The following is a 22,620-nucleotide window of genomic DNA, read 5'->3' as shown; positions in this document are numbered from 1 at the left end:
AAACTCTATCTCGAAACTCTGCTAAAATTTTCACTCGAGCACTCCATTTCTGTTGAAGCAGAGTACTGACTTGAGCATCGGAGGATCTTGCCGGAGCATCCCAAACTCCGGTTTAGACTTTCCTTGCAGGTCCCGACGACGGCCGCGATCATCTCAATTCCAGCTTCTCCGACTTCGGCGAAATTCTGCACCAACAATCTCCTCACTCCCTTCTCCCTTCCTTCTTGAATCCTTCTCTCTCGTCAAGCTCTTCACCTGCCATCCCCAAATATTGCTTTTTGCTTTATAGCAACGTAGTTACCAAACATACTTTTTACTTTTTTATTTTTATTCAATAAAAAAAATCAAAAAAAATAAAAAATATTTTTTAAAAATCAAAAGTCAAAAAGTATAACCAAACACATTCTAAAATTCTCATTGACCAATACTTTTGTAGTATTTATCTCACCAACAACCTTAAAAGATCTACAGGTGCCCAAACATAAAGGACTACACCTTACGAGCTGCGGACCACCGAAATTTTTCTGGACCAATGCCAGGACCAAGACAAATCTCACGGAAAACTTTGGAAAACTGCATCTTAAAATGGTGACCGTTAATCCGTAATTGTCTTGAGTCCTCTCGCATTATTGAAATTAATTTAGTGAGAGAAATGTTATCCAAATTAAACGACCATCAGTAGACTATTATTTTATTGTAAGAAAAGCTGTTGTATAATTTATCATTAATCTATATATAATAGTAATTTCAACTTCAAATTTATACTCTAGCGAGTAAAGTTAACTCTTCTATCTAATAAATAATGATCCAAACAAATTGTGATATTGTTTTCCCATTATATATTGTTTATTTTTTGTTTCATCATAATAATAAATAACACTATTCGTATAAGTTATTACTTTATTTCACAACATGGTGGTTGAGGAAGTTGCCTAAATTGAAACCAAGTAATTTGATCAACTCGGATGTGTGAGCTTCATACCATGTGTCATGAATAACTTTCAAGCAGATGCCTAAAAATGGATGTCTGATGTGTGGGTTTGTAACTATTACTTCTTATTATCTCAACAAAGCTTCTAGCTTCTTATTCTAACCAAAAAAAAAAAAAGCTAGTATGGCTAAACTTAAAGCCATGTACATATTTTTTTTCTTATTGTTCAACCACATGGCCCTCAAAGACTAATAAATGTTTGCATTAGAAATTCTTTGTGCACCTCGGGTGGTGTAGAAAATTCGATATGAAGTATACCATTTTATGTGATTAGTCCATATAATCATGATTTTTCAACGCACATTTAATGCCTGCAATTCTACTTTTTTCTCATAGACAAATCGATTTCTTTGCATTGTCACTCCTCTTTTTTTTTAAAAAAAAAAAGTAAATTTTATTTTATCTTAATTGTCATTGTCTTATTTCTTTTCAGTTATCCCTATTTCTACACTTTTTCTTTTTCTTTTTCTTTTTTCACCATGTTTACCTTATATAGGACATTGATCCCTTCTTCGTTACTAAATAGCTGATGCTGGCATCCTATTGATTTCCTAGGTTTTCTTAGCATCTTGATTTCTGATCACAACTCACATTAAAGACATACCAAGTTTTTTGTAATTTTCCTTTTAGGAAACAAGCCTTTTGAAAAGTTGATTCCCTGTGATCATGCTAATCAATATCTATTTTTTGGTTTTTAGGTGGTGGAAAGATGTAGGCCTTGGAAATAGATTGAGCTTTGCTAGAGATCGACTGGTAGAGTACTTCTTTGCAACTGGAATTGTATTCAAGCCACACCTTGGATATTGTCGAGAGGAACTTACTAAAGCATTTGCTTTGGTAGCAATTATAGATGATTTCTATCATATTTACGGAACACTGGATGAACTTAACCTTTTCACCAGTGCCGTCCAGAGGTTAGTTGCATTTTATTGTTTAATTTCAGATTGTATTTGATTCAGGAATCAAGCAGGATTAAATTTTGGATGAGCCTTATTCCGGCCAAATGGGTTTAAAAAGTAGAAATAAAGGAAAATAATCATACTGTTCAAACAGCTCAACACCTTAAAAAACTTAGAGAACCCATATGGGTGTGCATTTAGTCTCACATCAGTGATGCACTGAGAAGATCTTGTGTACTTCTATTAGGCTAAAAAATTTAAATAATAACATATGACTAGCAACTTGGATCTTTATTAATGGTGTTGGTGTGGGCCTAATCTATAATTCATGTGGACAAGGGGTTACTGTAGTGCAGCTCTTTTGAGATTGACCGCCAAGCTGATCATAGTATTTGTAATTAGATTTGATTGGTTTTGGATCCTTGGCCTTGCAAAAATATGTTTTCTCCCATATTGACTGTGTATGGGGATGACCATCTTGAGCATTTGCACAAGGCCAAAGAACTCCACATATTTTAGCAAGTTTCTTTTTTTTTTTGGATGAGATCCTGAAACATTACAATAATGATGGCAGATGAGAGCTGAAACAACTTTATTCTTGAAATAAGGGACCTATTTTACTTATTTCCCCTTCTCTTCTGGATAAAAAGAAAACAAGTTATTTTATAAATTTAGTTCAAACTAAAAATATAAATAACTAAGTATAATCAACAACATCACTGGCAGCTCAGCTAGTTGGTAATGGTACGAGTAACCATTCTCAAAGAAAATACTTATTCCTTAAAACTATATAAAATCTTCATAATAATGTCTTTTCTAATTCTACTTTTAGGTGGGACTCCAATGCAATGGAAGGATTTCCGGAGTATATGAAAATCTTGTATTCAGCTTTATATAACACAACAAATGAAGTGGCGGATCATATACGTAGAGAAGAGGGTTGGGATGCCCTTCCTTATCTCAGAAAAGCGGTAAATTCACAATCCTATCCTTTTTTTACCTTAGATTCTTGGTAAAAGTATAGTGACAGCAACTAGCAAGTTATTCCATCTTATTTTGCTTTGTATATTCCCTAACATAAAATCCCAGAAATATATATATTTTTTTGTTGGCTCCCTTCATTTGCTTTTCCCAATCTGAAAAAGAAAGAAAATCCAAGAATAAGATAATTTGTTGTTACCATGCCTCATTGAGAATTATATCTTAGAAGTAACAAACAATATCCATCAGAGACTTGCTAATGTTGTATGACTAATTATGTGTCACACCTGAAATAATTGTTTCAGTGGGAGGATCTTTTCAACGCCTTCCTAACAGAGACAAAGTGGCATTACAGCAGCTACAAACCAACCCTGGAGGAGTATCTAAACAATGCCCGGATGTCAGTGTCAGGCTGCGTCCTATTGGTCCATGCTAGCTTGTTATCAAGGCAGAGAATAACCAAGGAGGCATTGCAATGCTTAGAGACCTATCCAAGCCTTTTCCTGTCCTCATCCGAGATCTTTCGTCTGTGCAATGATTTGGCCATTTCTTCGGTAAGCGATGCTAATTTTATTATTATTTTACTTTCTTACTCTGAGAAAACTATGTAATAATTAACAAATCATAAAGCTAGAATATGTTGATCAGTCCAAAGGACTAAGTTCAGTGAAGTCAGGACCTATTTAGAAAAGTCTATATGTTAGCTTGTAGTGGTTCATTTTTCTAGTGATGGTACGTCAACTGGATAAGAATAAGAATAAGATCACCATAATACAAGAGATAACTATCAGCCTGAAATGGCGACAAGGCAAAACTATGGATTTTTCTCACCATCTCGGTACACTGGGCCATCCAGTTGGTAGAAGGCAAGCTTAGAGAACTCTAACACGTGGTATCATATGCTTTGACTATGCATGCTGCTGCCGCTCCTCCTCCTGCAATATCAATTTCTTCACGGAGATGTCAAGTCATGCAAGATATTACTAGATGAAAAGTTGCACGGCAGAGTTTCAGATTTTGGTGCTTTTTTTGGTAAAGGTTTTGGTGCTTCAAGATCTACTCCTGCTAATAAAACACAAGTAACTGCGGTTGTTTAAGCAACGTATGGCTATTTGGATCCCGTGTACCATCTAACAGGCCAACCAACGGAAAAAAGTGATGATGTTTATATTCCGGAGTCAACTCGGATGGCTCCGGTTTCCTGCAAGAGAAATAAAGGGAGATTCAACAGTAGATTTTATTTGTTCAATAAGAAAGAAGTATCTTTCCAATATCCTAGATCCTCACATTTTGAAATGGGGAGGAAAAGAAGAGATCGACAGAAAAAATTCATAATGCTCATGCACCATAATATGTCACACAAAATGCCATCCAGTCAGCGGTACCATCAATCTCTCTATAAAAATGTTTAGGTTTCATCTTTAGTTGCTGGTTATCTTTTGTCTGTACTCCATTTTTCCATAACTCCTTCAGATTATCAATTAAAGGTGGTAGATATACATCAATTTCATTACCTGATGCTTTCAGATCCGGAATCAACAGTGACATAAAAATAAATGATTTTTTCATGCACTTCCAAGGTGACACATTATATACAAGTAGCATCACAGGCCACATGCTATAAGAGGTACTCATATTGCCAAAGAGATTAAATCCATCTATCGTTAGACCAAGCCTGATATTGTGTGGGTCACTCACAAAGTGCGAATGCTTTGCATCGAAGTCTTTCCACACTAAAGAGTCGGCCGAATGACTAAGTATGTTCTCCTCCGGAAGCTGCTGCTCATAATGCCATCTTATTTTTTCAGCTGTCTTTGTGGACATATACAACATTTGAAGTCTTGGAATCAATGAAAAATATCTCAAAATTTTTTGAGGTATCTTCTTTCCTTTCCTATTATCGATTTTGTATCTAGGCTCACCGCAATTCGAACATTCAATTACTTGTTCGTTATCCTTATAAAATAATATGCAATCATTTTTGCAGGCATATATAGGAGTATAGCCAAGTCCCATTTCCCGCATGTATATTTTTGTTTCAGAATATGATTTCGACAGTCTCTCTCCATCGGACAGAACTGCTTTAATTAATGTTAAAATTTGGTCAAATAACTTTTGACTCCATCAGTTCATAATTTTAATATGAAGCAATTTTATCAAAAATTCTAACTTAAAAAATTTTGTACAATTTGGATAGAGTGGCTCTCGTGCATCCCTTACAAGCTTTACAAACTGCTCAGAGATCCCTTCTACCTCAAGCTGGATATTATGTTCATGATCAGAATTGCTTTCAGATGTAGTAGTATTCATGCGTACATTCGAACAAGCACCTTGATGTAAATCATCTAACAATTCTCCTATACCACTATGTTCGACAGTCCATCAGCATCACTATCATCTTCAGTATCATCATCGTCGTGCACCACCTCATTCGGATCACCCTCTCCATGCCATGTCCAACAAGTATACTTCTTATCCATACCATATTGTAGCAAATGCTCCTCAACAAGTGTTATGTGATAATATACTATATTGACACATCTCTTACATAGACACTTTATCCGACTAGTACTGTCAGCCTTATGCCGTACAAAGTCAATGAAATCTCGAACTCCTTTTCGAAATTCAGGCAAAAAAATACCTCTAGTATTCATCCAACTTTTGTTGATATTCATCTAACAATAAACACAAAATTATTAACAACCAAAAAAAATTTCGTGGTATTCAGGATCCCAATCCAAATTTCAGACTGAATCGTATTCCAAATTCCAGCCAAAATTTTGAGTCGGATCCAGATATGCAGACTGAACATATTAAAAAAGACATGCAGACTGAACATTAATATAGAAAATATATAGCCCTATCCCTTTATGAAGTAAAAATACATGATCCTATCTTTTCAAATCATTATTAACAGGTATGACCCTATCTCTTTCAGAAAAGTAATAATCTTATTATTATTATTAGTGGATATTTCATCTCATTTTTACAAAAATTTTGATAGCATCTGCCCATGGTTCTCCAAGTATATGATGTGGATATGGTGCCCACGCACCCTATCTACCACATACCCAGAGAACAATAGACAGATAACTACTGAATACCACATAATAAATGAAATATCAACTATTAACAATAATAATATTATTATTTTTTTAAAAAGTTCGAATACGGAACATCCAAGTTTTGATCTCGATGAAGATTGAAACTTGAACAGGAATCTACGGCTCAATGTAATTTAAGTACCATCTTTGAACGTATATTCGAAGATGGATTTCTAATTTATCAAAAAGGAATAACTTCGTATTGAAACTTTTTGATCAAAAATTTCAATAGAGTTTTCTCTAAAATAGAAATATCTTTTTTATTTATAATTTCAGTATCATACAAAATAGTACATAAAATAATTTAATTGTAACAAGTAACAGCAATGTGCATTGTGTTAGTGAAAAAATAATTAGTCAAATAATTAACTAACTTCAGTAGTAACACTAAAAAATAATATGCAATAATTATAATAATTTCAGCATCATATTTCATCCTTATGAAGACCTGACCTGCCCATCTCGACCCCACTTGCCTTAGCCCGACCAAGCGAGGACCGGACCTGACCCGACCCGACCCACCCTGGCTCCACCCGACCCGCCCCAGCCCGATCCGACCTGGCTCCACCTGACTCACCCCAGCCCAACCCGACCCTGCCTGGCACGACCCGCCCCATCCCGACCCGATTCGAAACTGACCCGGCCCGGACCCTACCATCCCTGACCCACCCCATCTCGGCCCGATCCACCTCAGCCCGACCCAACTCGACCCGGCTCCACCCGACCAGCCCCAGCCTGACCCGACCTAGCCCGACCAACCCTGCCCCGGCTCAGCCATCCCCGACCCCAGCCCGACCCGACCCGGTTCCACCCGACCCACGCCAGCCCGACCGAACCCGACCGGCCCCATCCAGGCCTGTCCCACCCCAACCCATGACCGACCCACCCCAACCCACGCATGCCCGGCCCGCAGGCCACGCATGCCCGGCCTGCCATCCCCAACACAGTCGCACCCCGGCTCGCCGTTGCCGGCTCTGGCTCTGGCTCGTCGACCTCGGCCCCTCCCCGGCCCACCGTCGTCGGCCCGGCCCGCAAGCCCTAGCACAGTCGCGACCCGACCCCATCCCAACTCATCGTCGCCGGCTCCGGCTCGCCGGCCCGCCGTCGTCGGCCCGGTCCACAGGCCCCATGTTGCCGCGGCCCATAGGCCCCACGTGGCTGCGGCCCGCCATCTCAGCCCAGGCGCACCGTCCTCGGCACTTCGGTCGCGGCATGTCGGCCCCATGCCGTTCCCTATCCCCGACCCCGGCCCGAACCCACCCCAAAAAAAAATGAAGAGTCGATGTCACTGGTTCCAGCTCTGGCTTGTCGGCCCCGGTCCCAGCCCCTCCCCGGCTTGCCATCGCCGGCCCGACCCACAGGCCCAGCACGTAGGCCCGCAGGCCCCACGTTGTTGCGGCCCGCCATCCTGACCCAGGCGCGCCGTCCCCGACACGCCAGCCCCGGGCCGTTCCCCATCCCCGTCCCCGACCCGAACCCACCCCAAAAAAAAGATGAAGTCGACTCACCTCGTTGGCGGCGGCAGCGACGGAGGAAATCGGGACGGTGGAGGAAACCAGAGGCACGGCATGCGGGACACCGGGGGGGAGAGAAAGCTCGCCAGAGGGGGAGAAGAAGTTGGACTGTCGGGGGGACGAGGAATCTCACGGGAGGGGGAGAAGAAGCCGGACTACTGGGGGGTGATAAGGAAGAAAAATGAGTTTCTGATGGGAGTTGATGGGATGCAGGGTATTAGCGATGCAAATTTTAGTCGCTAATAATAAATTTTCATCACAAATAATCTGAACGAAAAAAATATTTGTGACGAAACAGAAATTTTCGTCACTAATAAGATTATTAGCGATGAAAATATTTTTTATCGCTACTAGTTCCCGCCAAAAATAAAATTCTCACTGAAAAAATTCACCCCTCGAAAAAATATTATTTATGACGAAAATATAGAATTTCATTGCTAATTATATAATTAGCGACGAAAATTTTTTTCTGTCGCTAATAATCAATAAAAAATAAATTTTTTATTTAAAAAAAAAATTCTCCTGACCAAGTCTTGTTCCCTGTATTATTTTCTTTCATTCATTTTTCATTCATCTCTTAGCCACAATAATGCAATAATATATGCATATATGTGTGTGTGTATATATATATGTATATATATGTGTGTATATTATATATGTATATATATACACATATCTTTTTCAAAGTGATTTTAGGTTCAAAGTGATTTTACTAAAGAAAAAGGAGTAGCAGTTCCGACCGGATGTAGATTGGATCATGCAGGAAGCATGAACTCTGGTACCCAATGGGCTATCATGGAAAAAGTACAAAAAACTTAGCCAACGAGGCCTTATGCATCCCATTAACATGTTCAATACCATTTGCTTGTATGCAATGCACTCTACATAGATACTTAAAGAGGACAAAAAGTATAGAGGATAATTAAACAATACTGTAACAAGATACATAAAAGATTCAAAATCTAATTGCCAACCTGTGAGTGTACTCCTCCTGCATGCTGCCATCTTTGGATTCGAGACAGACTTAGATTTACCATGATGTATATATATAATAATGCAGACACCCAAGGGTGCAACTCTACCATCTTCTAGATTTACAATCATCTTTATTCTACGACCACCCTTCGGCCTTCCCATGCCCCAACATTTGCGACAATATAATCTTTATAGGTCATGACTTTTTACATGCCTTTTATATACACATATCTTAATATTCTACATAACTTTATTTTATACATATTATTTTTTAAAATTATCTTATAATTTTTTATAAATATAAAAAAATTATTATAATATATATCCTTCAATATGAAAGCTTTTTTAAATTTTCAAAATTTTTAAAACATTAGCGATGAAATTTTTCACAGAAAGCTCTACATCTGTTGCTAATAGTTTAGTTTTTTAAAATTTAAAATTTTTTATTTTTTTAAATATTAGTGACTAAAAATTTATGTCGTAAATAATTGATGATTTAGGACCATAAAATGATTTATCATCGTAAATAGTTCATTATTTACGATGAATAATTTTCATCATAAATTATCTTTTATTTTTAAATTTTTAAAACATACTTATTGACGATGGAAAACATGTTTCTGTTGCTAATAATTGAACTATTAGCAACGGATATACTTTTATCATAAATAGTTTGTAATTTATTTTAATTTTTTAATTTTTAATTATTTATGAATAAAAAATTTTATCATGAAAAATACCTTATTAGTGATGAATATTTTTTTAAGTCGTAAATACCTTACTTTTTAAATTTTTATTTTTTTTATTTTTCAATTATTAGCGATGAAATATTTCATCATAAATTGTCAATATTTTTTGACAAAAAATATATTTTTTCGTAAATATTCTACTTATCTATGATATTTTTATTTTCATCGCAAATAATTTTTATATTTTAAATTTTTAATTTATCTAACTTTTTAAAGTATTAACGATGAAAATTTTATCGTTAATAATTCTTATTTGCGACACAAAATCATCTTTCATCATAAATAATGAAATTATTTGTGATGCAAACTTACATCATAAATAATTAAAAATATCTATTTTTTAATTTTTTTGATTTATTAGCGACAAAAATTTTTAGTCATAAATAAGGATTATTGACGACGAAAATGTGGTTTTCATCGCAAAAATTTTTGACTATTGCTGACGAAAATACTTTCAACGTTAATATTTATATATTTATAATTTAAAAATAATTTTTTATTTATGATAAAAATATTCATCAGAAATATGCTATTTATGATGACAGAAGTTATTTTTTCATCACTAATTTTTCTTATTTAATGCAAAAATTTGAAATCACCGTAAATATTTTATTATTATCGACAAAAAAATTTTACGTCATTAATATTCATATTTACGATGGAAATTATTTTCATCACAAATAAATTCATCATTAAAATTTTTTTCTCTTGTAGTGATTATAGTTATATGATTTAGAGTATCATTTCCTATTCGATCCCTTTGAATTCTATATTCGAAGTTGCTATCAGATCTATTCATTAAAAAAAATCGATTTGATATATTTCTTATGTACCCATGACTATATTTTGAAAGAATCTAATTTTTTTGAAACCTTTGTAATATAAAACCTCAAATTATGTATTTAAAATTGGGTTGATGATGTGGAAAAGTGCTTCTAAGTTATTATCTGCAAGTTGCATTTCATATGAGATAACAAGTAAAACACTCTACTTCAAACTATTAGCTAATTCTTGGAGTCCACACAAATGAGATGCATTTGACATAGGTAAAATATATACTAAAACCCATATTCTCTTCCATATTTGCTCATTCATGTTGACACATAAAAAAAAAGGGCTCGTTGTAAGGGGAACTAACAAAAACTTACAAGCATGAATCCAATCACTATAAAAGCGAAAATATTTTCTAACTTTTCAATTTCCATAGTGCCTTTGATTATTCTTGATTAAATATTATGGCTGCTTTTGCATCAATATGTTTTTCCTACTTCTAGGCATGTTATCACCAAAATATATAAGTGAATTTTCCTGCCCAATGACCATAAACTCTAATATTAAAAACCCTTTAGTTTTATCATTTTAGCAACCAACAAAACATCACTTACAGTAGCCAATTTTTCTACAATTTAATAGTTAATTATCTAAAATATTATAAAATTTAAAACTTAATTATATAATTTTTTATATATCCAAAATCTTCAATAATCCCATGCATTTGCATGTACATTAGAACTAGTTCGCAAATACACTCATATTCATATATAACGTGAATCAGGGTATAACTTAGAAGATTATAGCATGAACAAATAAAAAAAGAGAGAGGTAGCCCAAACATTACATTGCAAAGAAGGACAAGGATGGAAGACAAAAGTTAGGTTTAGCATTAGGATTTTAGGGTTGAGATTTGGTTTTGATGGCATCATCTCAGTACCAAAGGCATTAGAATTTGAGTGGAAGGGGTGGAAAAGAAAAGGGAGGTTAGGAAAGAGAAGGGAGCTCAGCGAGATAAGAGGCTGGAAGGATCCACAAGAGAGGAAAAGTGGGGTAGCAACTTCATTCTTAGCTAAGACAAGTTAAAGGCAGTGTTAGTTGTCAAAGACTATGCAGAATACAATAGTCCCAATAGAAAAAACATGTGAAGGGTCATGCACTTATGGAAAGGAACACATGCGTGTGAACCTTAGAAACAAAGATTAGCACGTGAGCAATTCTTGTTTAGAATAATGGCTATTATAATGTTACAATAGTTTTCGATACTATTTTTGGCCCCTTCTATCACATTGCATATGTAATAGTGGGGAATAGATAACGGTTGTCATAATGCAATATTTAGCATTATAACAATCCATTATAATGCAATAATCATCATTATTTTTGTGCAATTTTGAAATATCTTTTTTTTAGTTCAAATATCATGCAACAATTTTTCCTCTTAAAAAGATTGTATTATCTAAAAAAGTAATGATTTTTATCAAGTGAAAGGGGACTAGTCGTGTCATTTTTCTCAATAATGTCATTAATTAATAACAACTATTATGGTGATTACTTTAATAATAAAAGGTTTGGATAATATATTTTGAGAAAAAATGATAACCATTGTGGCAACCAATAACAGTTTCAACAGTTTTCAATTTATATTCCTATACATAAATAGATAGATAATAGTGCACTACTTTTTTGTTTTGAAAAATATAATGATTATTTGTATTCTAAATCCCCTCCAAGAACAAGCTCTCTTAGGAGATAAGAATTATTTATTGGACTTAATCTCCTGATGAGAAGAAATGCGCCTGCTTTCTCATAATATGGCGCATCAAATTTATCCATAAAACTTATCAAAGTGAGATCCTTGAATTAATGATTTGATCATGAAGTATCTAAAAACAATAAACCATGTGTTTAAATCTAGTTAGCTTTTTATCAAGTGATTCTAATTTAATAAGAATATAATGGATAAATCATTTTCTAGCATGATACACTACATGGCTGATCATACTTTTTAGTTGCACTAGTTGACACCCTTCGCTATATAGACAGAGGTCCTTGGTTGAAGTAATGTTGATTGTACATCTATTGCATTCTTATATAAAAAATAAAATATGTGTTTGAGCAATGATACATGTTCACAAAAAAAAACATATATATATATATATATATATATATATATATATATATATATATATATTCAAATATTGGAATAGAATAATTTATAAAATTTTATTTTGGATCAACTTATGTTTCTTGTTTCATGAAAATTAGTATTAGGCACGTGTCATGCATGTGACTTTGAAGGAAAAAAAATAATATAAAGATAATAAAGTGGCAATTTGGTATTTGCAACAAAAGCAGAGTGAAAATTGTGAGGAAATCTTGTTTGAAAAAAAAAAGGTTGGGATTATTTTAGAGTTGACAAATAAGGACAAGAGAAATAAGGGAGGGGGAAAGGAGAGAAGATTTCTCCTCCAGCCCACTTTTTTTTTTTCACACAGCATTCAAAGAAAACTTGAAGTTCTCCGTTGTCTTTGTTCCTTTTTTTTTTAAAAAAAAAATAGAAAAAGCCTCACAAAATTTTATACTACTTTCTCTTCATTGATATGATTGCACAAGATTAGAAATATTTTTAAATCTTAAAAATATATAATAATTTAGATTTCTTATCGATTGATACCATAAAAAAAAGATTTGTTATGATGATGATGCCACCATATGAGATAAAAACTCTTCCATTTATAAGAAAGGGAAGCCCTTCCATAAATTCTTATTGGTGTAGGTTGAAACCAAGTCAAGAAGAGTTTGGAAATAGATTTTAATTAGTAACTGATTTCCTTAAAATCATAATAGCTGTCTTTGTACCCAACACAAAGATTTACGAGGGAGAGAGATGCAAAATCATTTTGAGTTCGATGGATGTAGAATTTATTGTGATTATAATTATTCTATACTTCAAAATATTTTTTTCTCTTCACATATCTATTTCACAATCGTATTTAGATCTAAGTTATTTCAGTCAATTGATAAGTGTCACCATAGAGGCACATCACTAGCAATTTTTTCTTTGGTTGTATGGTTGGTATGGTTTTAATAAAAATAAGCAATTGATATGTACCAAGAAAAATTTGAACCATGTCTGGTCACATTTAATTTGAAATCATGATATACATAAATTTTGGTCGGGATATTTATCATTCCAATTCTCAAAAAATAAAAGATAAAATTGTTCGATGTTGACTATAATAATTTAGATTTTTAATTGATTGAATTATTTGAGTTTAATTATTATTTTTTATTTTATAAATAAATTAATTTTATGATGATGATGCCATCATATGGGATGAAAACTCTTCCCTGTATAAAAAATGAAAGCCCTTTTATAAGTTCTTGTTAGTGCAGGTTGAATCCAAGTCAAAGAGGAGTTTGGAAATAGATTTAAACCAACAATCGATTTGCTTAGAATCATACTAGCCATATCTCTATGCCCAACACAGATTTATGTGATAGAGAGATGCCAATCATTTCGAGCTCAATAGACCTAGATTTTATTATGACAACAATTATTCTACATTTCAAAATATTTCTTTTTCTCTTTGTGTATCTATTTCACAATGGAATCTAGGTGACTTCAGTCAATTGACAAATGTCACTATGTAGGCACATGACTCGCAATTTTTTTCTTGGTTGTGTGGTTGGTAGAGTTTTTTTTAAGAGCAGGCAATCGACACGGACCAACAAAAATCTGAAGCTCGCCTGGCCATGTAAATTTGAAATCATAATATGCACAGATTTCGGTCAAGATATTTCTCATTTCGATTCTCAAAAACTAGAAGACAAATGTTGGATGCGAGGAACCAACAAAGACTTGTGTGGACCGCACCTTATAAGCTATTAACCATTAAAATTCTTATTGACCAATACTTTTAAAGCGTTTACCTCACCAACAACCTTAAAAAAATGTGCAGGTCCCCAAACACAGAATGATAGGAACTGACAATTACTGTAGCGGACTACACCTTACGAGCTACCGACCACCAACATTTTCTGGACCAATGCCGGGACCAGGACAAATCTCACAGAAAACCAACCTTGGAAAACCGCACCTTAAAATGGTGACCGTTAATCTGTAATTGTTAGCATTATCGAAATTAATTTAGTGAGAGAAATGTTATCCAAATTAATAACAGAAACTTGAACGACCATCAGTAGACTATTATTTTATTGTAAGAAAAGCTGTTGCATATATAAGTTATTATTAATCTATATAAAATAGTAATTTGAACTTCAAATTTATGCTCGAGCAAGTAAAGTTGACTCTTCTATCCAATAAATAATGATCCAAACAAATTGTGACGTTGTTTTCCCATTATATATTGCTTATTTTTTGTTTCATCATAATAATAATTAAAACTATTGATTTAAGTTATTAGTTTATTTCACAACATGGTGGTTGAGGAAGTTGCTTAAATTGAAGCCAAGTAATTTGATCAACTCGGATGCGTGAGCTTCATACCATGTGTCATGAATAACCTTCAAGCAGACACCTAAAAATGGATATCCTTTTTTTTGGTAGCAAAAAATGGATATCTAATGTGTGGGTCTGTAACTATTACCTCTTATTATCAACGAAGCTTCTAGCTTCTTATTTTAACAAAAAAAGGAAAAACAAAAACGAAAGCTAATGTGGCGAAACTTAAAGCCACGGAAACCATTTTTTTTTTATTGTTCAACCAGGTGCCCTTCAAAGACCAATAACCCACCGAATAGTTGCTTGCACGTTTGTGCCCTCGCAGGCCAATGGGACCCACCGAATAGAATATGGATCCTTTGCGGTTGGTGTCTACATCTACTAAGCCAATCAAATCCAAGGCCAGTAGAGTATACGTACACTGGACGCTGACTACTAAGCCCCGTAGGCCACTCGGGCCATGTGAGGTCCACGGTATTGGTCATCTACGACCACTCGTCAAGGCACCGCAGTACGTGACCACTCCTCACCTGTGGTTGGGAAGAGATGCACCACAAGGGGTCCAATCTACCACCAGGAGGAATCTCGGAGAGCCTTCCCGAAACTAGCACGTCACTGTTGGAACAAAACACAAGAAAAAAACTCCAGCGCCCCCAGGTGTGTATAAATACATGGGGGACGGTAGAAGGGCCGAGGCAAGTCAATCAAGAGACCTACAATCCAAACAATAGAAATAGCACCAGCAACCACCCACCTTAAAGTAGAATGGCATTATCTACATGCTTTGCATCCACTGCATGTCATACCGGGAACAAAGGTTGGGTGGTGGCAAGTCAAGTCCGTTCGCAACCTTCGACGAGGCGGTCGGCGAATTATCAACCTAGCTCATGGGACTATGACTCCCTTCAGTCTTTGAAGAGTGGTGACTTGGTGATTGCCTTAGCTCAGTCTCTCTAACGAGAGTTGTGACTATCCGTCGAGCTCCACTTAGATTAGGATCTTTCTAGATCTAACCTAATTATAACTCTTCATCTAGATCTCACATTCACATTGTGGCGGCACAAAGCTAGGTCCAAAGTTCTATAGAGCAAAATTGAGTCTATTGCTAGTTATATACCATGGGCAATGAGCATGAACCCTTTGCAATGCTAGCTGTAGAAAATTCCTACAAATGAGGTACCGTGGCAATTTTTATTGATTATAGAATTTTGGCTTACATCTAGTTCAAAAGCATGGTTCGTGCATGCCTAATTTTTTTTTTGGCATGTCACAATCTGCCATGTATCCAACTTGTAGAAATTTTCTGCTATCTTAGTTGTAGCCTTGTAGAGGGTTCATAGTCTTTGTTGAACTTAATTAGGAGTTTAGAAGTAATTTTTTATATAGCAATAAGCTTAAAAGAGCTGATTAACCCAACATCTTCTACAGAATGTGTTCTGCACAGCTGTGAGCTGAACAGTTATACATAACCATCATATCGTTCAATCATAGAGATGGATGGCTCTCAAATATCCAAAAATTATATGCCATTTATGGCATGTAGCATGACATGATCCACCACATCCTGTTTGATAGCCATCCATTTTCGTGAGTAAGAGATGTGGCAGCTATCGAGCTTGATAGAGTGCAAAACGCACACTGTGGAGGATCTGAATCCTAACGTAGTTAAGATAATAATAATAAAAAACTAACCTAGAAGTCGAAGTTCAAACCCTAGCCAACCCACTAGGGGACTAGAAGGCTGGCTAAGGTAGTTGGTTCACTCCAATACTTGTAATGGATTGCTGACTTTAGTCAGTGGTGCAGAACGGGACGCACACGACACACTTGGAAAAGTTGAAGGAGGATGCAAGGCACTTGTTATTCAAGGAGGCTGAACCAGTGGCTCGACTTAAACTGATCGATGCCCTGCAGCGTCTTGGTTTGGGTTATCACTTCGAGGAGGAGATCAAGGATGTCCTTGGCTCGATGCCTATCGAGAGGGCAGACTTGATGTTCAAAGATAACATCCACTCTATGTCTTTGCTATTTAGACTCCTTAGAGAGCACGGGTTTCCTGTTTCTCCAGGTAATGACTCTTGCCATATTTGAGTATCTTTCATTTCTATGATAAGCTACTGATATGGATAAGACTTGTTTATCAGAAAAAAAAAAAAAGCATGGGTAAAACTTTTAGATAATATATATATATATATATGGACAGTACACAACTTATAACATCCCCGTTACCAATCTTCCTGACTCTGGTAAAATTTTGGTTACCACCAGGTCAAGATGTTTTATATGATTTTTGGTATATCGTACAATGATACACCATTGGAGTACGTGTAGTTAATTAATTAGTTCTTAGGCCTCCTTGACTTAGAGTGTTGATATGCAATATAAAATGGCACATATAGTGTTAAAAAATGCACCAAATAGGATTAAAAAAATACGCTGATGGAATCTCTGAGATCTGTTCGCCCGTGCCACATCCTATGCTGTAAGTGTTTGGATTCACATTTATTAGAGCTATAGCCTGCTTCTTTCTATTTCTTTTCGGAACTGATTTCTGGTTTCTAGAAAGAACTTGGATTCTCTTTAAGTCCACTGAGCTTTTGAACTTATTAAGTCTCGAGGTTCTTAAAAAAGTTATTTTTGATCATTGCTTGTTTCTATTTTTTTTCGAAAATAATTAATTTATGGTTTCTAGCTAGAAAGGACTTGGAATCCCTTTATGTTCACTGAGCTTTTGAACTTGTTAAGTCTCGAGGTTCTTAAAAAAAATTATTTTTTATCATTGCTTTTGTTAGCATATTCAGTGCTTTTAATTGGTGGCTTTCTGACCCGTCATAGATATCTTTTCCATTTCTTTTGATGTATTGTTTTTTCTTTTGGAAAGAGACGTCCTGGTGCTGAATTCAATATAATAGAACTGTACTGTGCATATAACTGAATTCATTTTCACGCATTATCTACTTGCTTAGGGATAATCTAAAAATATTGAAGACACAATCTAAAAATATTGTTGTTGCATAATTTTCCTTCATCTGTTTATTTCGTTGTTGTTGGTTTTCCTTGAATAAGAACTAGGATGCCTAGTGCTATGGTCACCGTGCTGAATTTGTATCCTGACCAAATTATCACACATTTCAAACTTGTTTAGGAACTATATATGTTGCAATATACACTGTTGAACAGGCTAAAGTATTATATATTGATAAATGTTTATTTTTAGCAATCCATTGCCCTTTCATAATATAGTTTTAAACACAAAGACTGAGCTAACACAAAGGAAACTAAGTCTAATTCGCCAGTTCATGAGAAGGTATTGCTTTTACTGAACTTTTCATAATATGAAGTTTTGGTTTCTAGAATTTTAATCCTACAGCAGTCATAGTAAAGGCTTGCATCCTACAGATATCTTCAGTGGCTTCAAAGAAGAGAAGGGTAACTTTAAGGCAAGCCTTCTCAAGGACACTCATGGATTGCTATCCCTACATGAGGCTTCATATCTTGCTTTTGAAGGAGAAACACTGCTGGATGAAGCAAGAATGTTCACAACTAAATATCTCAGCGATCTCAAGCTACACATGGAACCACACCTTAAGGGAAAAGTGTCTCTAGCTTTGGATCTTCCTTTGCACTGGAGGACTCCAAGGTTGGAAGCAAGATGGCACATAGATCATATGAAAGAAGTGGAAACATGGAACCTGTGCTTCTTCAATTTGCCAAGCACGATTTCAACACAGTGCAAAGCATACACCAAAATGAAATTAGAAAATTGACAAGGTAAGCATATACTCATCTTAACTTAACAAGACATGTCATCATTGTTACTATTAGTTCTATAATTTCACTCTATAATTTTCTTTTGGGTTTTCGATTAATTGGATTTCCGTCAGGTTAAAATAAACCTGACCTTTTTATATCCTCCAGGTAAAAGTTATAGTAAAGATATTAGCAAAAAAAAAAAAATTAACATGCATTTGGAATCATAAGTTGGAATTAAATCTAGATATAGAAAAGTGATTTTTATTTTTACAAGTGTTTGTCACACAAACATGCACATCAAGAAAAAAGCATAAGTTTCTTATAGACAAATCGATTTCTTCGCATTGTCACTCCTCTTCTTTTTTTTAAAAAAAGAAAGTAAATTTTATTTTATCTTAATTGTCATTGTCTTATTTCTTTTAAGTTATCCCTATTTCCGTGTTTTTTCTTCTTGTTTTTCTTTTTTCACCATGTTTACCTTATATAGGATATTGATCCCTTCTTCATTACTAAATAGCTGATGCTGGCGTCCTGTTGATTTCCTAGGTTTTCTTAGCATCTTGATTTCTGATCACAACTCACATTAAAGACATACCAAGCCTCTTGTAATTTTCTTTTAGGAAATAAGCCTTTTGAAAATTGATTCCCTGTGATCATGCTAATCAGTATCTGTTTTTTGTTTTTTAGGTGGTGGAAAGATGTAGGCCTTGGAGATAGATTGAGCTTTGCTAGAGATCGACTGATAGAGTACTTCTTCTTTGCAACTGGAATTGTATTCGAGCCACACCTTGGATATTGTCGAGAGGAACTTACTAAAGCATTTGCTTTGGTAGCAATTATAGATGATTTCTATGATATTTACGGAACACTGGATGAACTTAACCTTTTCACCAGTGCCGTCCAGAGGTTAGTTGGATTTTATTGTTTAATTTCAGATTGTATTTGATTCAGGAATCAAGAAGGATTAAGTTTTGGATGAGCCTTATTCCTTAAAACTATATAAAATCTTCATAATAATGTCTTTTCTAATTCTACTTTCAGGTGGGACTCCAATGCAATGGAAGGATTTCCGGAGTACATGAAAATCTTGTATTCAGCTTTATATAACACAACCAATGAAGTGGCGGATCATATACGTAGAGAAGAGGGTTGGGATGCCCTTCCTTATCTCAGAAAAGCGGTAAATTCACTATCATATCCTTCTTTTACCTTAGCTTGTTGGTAAAAGCATAGTGACAGCAACTAGCAAGTTATTCCATCTTATTTTGCTTTGCATATTCCCTAGCATAAAATCCCGAAATATATATATTTTTTTGTTGGCTCCCTTCATTTGCTTTTCCCAATCTGAAAAAGAAAGAAAATCCAAGAATAAGATAATTTGTTGCCATGCCTCATTGAGAATTATATCTTAGAAGTAACAAACAATATCCATCAGAGACTTGCTAATGTTGTATGACTAATTATGTGTCACACCTGAAATAATTGTTTCAGTGGGAGGATCTTTTCAACGCCTTCCTAACAGAGGCGAAGTGGCATTACAGCAGCTACAAACCAACCCTGGAGGAGTATCTAAACAATGCCCGGATGTCAGTGTCAGGCTGCGTCCTATTGGTCCATGCTAGCTTGTTATCAAGGCAGAGAATAACCAAGGAGGCATTGCAATGCTTAGAGACCTATCCAAGCCTCTTCCTGTCCTCATCCGAGATCTTTCGTCTTTGCAATGATTTGGCCACTTCTTCGGTAAGCGATGCTAATTTTATTATTATTTTACTTTCTTACTCTGAGAAAACTAAGTATGTAATAATTAACAAATCACAGAGCTAGAATATGTTGATCAGTCCAAAGGACTAAGTTCAATGAAGTCAGGACCTATTTAGAAAAGTCTATATGTTCATTTTTTCAGTGATGGTACATCAACTGGATAAGAATAAGATCACCATATTACAAGAGATAAGTATCAGCCTGAAATGGTGACAAAGAAAAACTACGGATTTTGCTCACCATCTTGGTACACTGGGCCATCCGGTTGGTAGAAGGCAGGCTTAAAGAACTCTAACACATGGTATCATGTGATGCTTTGACTATGGACACCATATAGATAAGGCCGTTCCTTGTCTTGTCCAATAATTAGATGATTTATATGGACCTGTATGTAGTATGCAAGCACTTGGCAATGCATGAAAAACCGAAGAGATTGAGAGCAAACTAAATGTTATGGTTATAATTGTATTATCAAAGTTTCAATGCTAAATGTAATGATTTGTATATTTTATAAATGCAGGCAGAGTTAGAGAGAGGTGACACTCCAACATCCATCCAATGCTACATGCAAGATAATGGTGTCTCCGAGGCAGTGGCTCGTAAAGGCGTTCAAGATTTAATCATTAGTTCATGGAAGAAGCTGAACAAAGATGCTGTTGATTGCCATCCACTGCCTCGATTCATTGCTAATGCAGCAATAAATCTTGGACGGATATCGCATTGCACATACCATAAAGGAGATGGCTTAGGTGCTCCGGATCAAGAGAAGAAGAACATGATCAAGTCCCTGTTTTTTGATCCTGTAGAACTCAAAGGAGGCCAGGATTCTTTCGGGCTTCTTGATGATAGGCTTGTGGTCAGCAATGTGTAGAAGGGAATTTTGGTAACAAGATGATATAATTATTGTAATTTATAAATATCATGTAATGATTTTGTGCGGTGGTCGGGGCTATCATCCCTTTTCAGAAAAAAATAGAAAGAAAGAGAAAGAAAAGAGAGATCATAATTATGTGTCAAGGGGATTGAGCTGCCCATGCCAAGCTAAGAAGGCTTTTAATTTGGGACCAGAAAAGTGAAAACAAGAGTATTTGATGCATTATCAATGTACATACTTTGAGCTTGGCATTTTGAGAAATGTGGGATGATATCTTAATCAATTTTGCTTGGAACAGAAAAGCTTATATAAATTTAAATCGTGTGAGATTTAAGGATAAAACTGTGTTAAGTAAAGATAATAATTCAAATCAAAATGGAATGATATTTCTAATTTCCTGAAAACAATTCCATAGGTTGAAGCAAAAGGTTATTGCCATTTGTCTGAAATTTTTGTGCACAAAATGTAGTAAAGAAATTTTATTTTTACCATCCATGCTAGTAAACACAGTATTGGTTTCTACAGCTGCACATATTACACTATTTTACCCTAATTATTTTCTCTGGCTAAGGGACATTGTTAACTTGTATCAGCAGTCAACATTCAGTTACTTAAAAGGTTAAAAGCCTTGGTAAAAGGTTGAGCCTTGTCCCCCCTCAATCGCAGCCAACCACCCCCCACCAAACCCTCCTTTGTGCATTGTTTGGATTTGTTTTAGCTTTGAGTTATCTAGGGTACTGTAGCATATAGGAAGAGAATTCACCAATATTCTATTATCATAAACTACTTAGAAAATTTTCTCTTCTACTGTAGATTTGATCAATCTTTCGGCGTTGGTGATCAATCTTTGCCCATCATCTTCGCTTACCTCAAGGTAAAAATTTTCCACATATATTCCAATATTATTGTTCATAATTTTGTTATAATGCTTCAAAAGGCAAGATTGTGGAACCTGTAGAATGTTGTGTCATGCGCTAGATTGCTCTATATCATAGGATTTTCATAAAGAAAGCTAAAACTAGTCTCTAGGTTATCGTTTTGCACAATCAAGCATTGAAGGAACGTGCAGAAACTGTGTCTTCTAGAAGAAAGTAATTCATTCTAATTAATTATCTATCTACAAAAACCATTTCCAACGTCTCTAATATTAGCTCAATATATACTAAATGTCCAGAAACAGGTGACAAAATATGGGCATAGAGAAATTTCACGAGAGCAATGACCAAATGCATAGGCCATCTAGACACTATCAAGATTCAAGAGAACTGCTTGGAAAAATTTTGTTCTTTTACTTTGGATGATTCTTGCTTTGGAATTTGGCTTTGTGATCTTTTTGTGAGAGAATTCAGTCCCGTTATTTGTATATTGCTATTTGATTTTGCAGGTTTATTATCTACAGTTTACGACTTCTTCGAGCACGATCTTAGAGTTCTCAGTCTCCTTAAACTAGTTTGGTGTGTATCAAGGTTGTGTATTGGAGAAAGAATGTTTGTGCTTCTTTCACGAGATAATTGATGAGCAATAGTATACTCAAGGTTTCATAAAACTATTATTTAGCTAAAGCTTTATGTTTGTATGTGTAATAACCCAGATTTTTATTAAAAAATAAAAAGAAGAAAGAAGAGAACGGAAGAGGACTCCTGATAGAGTCCGTCTTTCCTTCTTGAATTAGAATAAGATTGGGACTCTAGGAGCTTTAGGTCCCATCTATAAAATCCTTCTTCCCCATCCTAAGCAAGCCATGACGATATTGGGCTTCCTCTCTGTTCTTTCTCCCTCT

The 22,620-nt window shown here is 35.3% G+C and overlaps 2 protein-coding genes across 2 annotated transcripts; both read left to right on the top strand.

The window, feature by feature from the left end:
- The first annotated feature begins 1,642 nt into the window (after positions 1 to 1,642).
- On the top strand, positions 1,643 to 3,497 carry LOC105037521 (alpha-terpineol synthase, chloroplastic). Its single transcript, XM_073259466.1, has 3 exons — positions 1,643 to 1,905; positions 2,723 to 2,861; positions 3,177 to 3,497. The coding sequence occupies exons 1-3, from the start codon at positions 1,658 to 1,660 to the stop codon at positions 3,480 to 3,482; spliced, it is 693 nt and encodes a 230-aa protein (XP_073115567.1). The 5' UTR covers positions 1,643 to 1,657; the 3' UTR covers positions 3,483 to 3,497.
- An 11,638-nt stretch (positions 3,498 to 15,135) lies between these two features.
- On the top strand, positions 15,136 to 21,101 carry LOC105046866 (alpha-terpineol synthase, chloroplastic). Its single transcript, XM_073259465.1, is given in 8 exon segments — positions 15,136 to 15,382; positions 16,259 to 16,520; positions 17,852 to 18,115; positions 18,118 to 18,223; positions 18,893 to 19,111; positions 19,247 to 19,385; positions 19,697 to 19,945; positions 20,487 to 21,101. Coding segments are annotated over 8 exon segments (1,755 nt in total). The 5' UTR covers positions 15,136 to 15,217; the 3' UTR covers positions 20,838 to 21,101.
- The last annotated feature ends 1,519 nt before the right edge of the window (positions 21,102 to 22,620 follow it).

This window comes from Elaeis guineensis, chromosome 6 (assembly GCF_000442705.2).
Source record: "Elaeis guineensis isolate ETL-2024a chromosome 6, EG11, whole genome shotgun sequence".
NCBI lineage: Eukaryota > Viridiplantae > Streptophyta > Magnoliopsida > Arecales > Arecaceae > Elaeis > Elaeis guineensis.
Note: the sequence above shows the minus strand (reverse complement) of the source record. Positions and strands in the feature narration are given on the sequence as shown.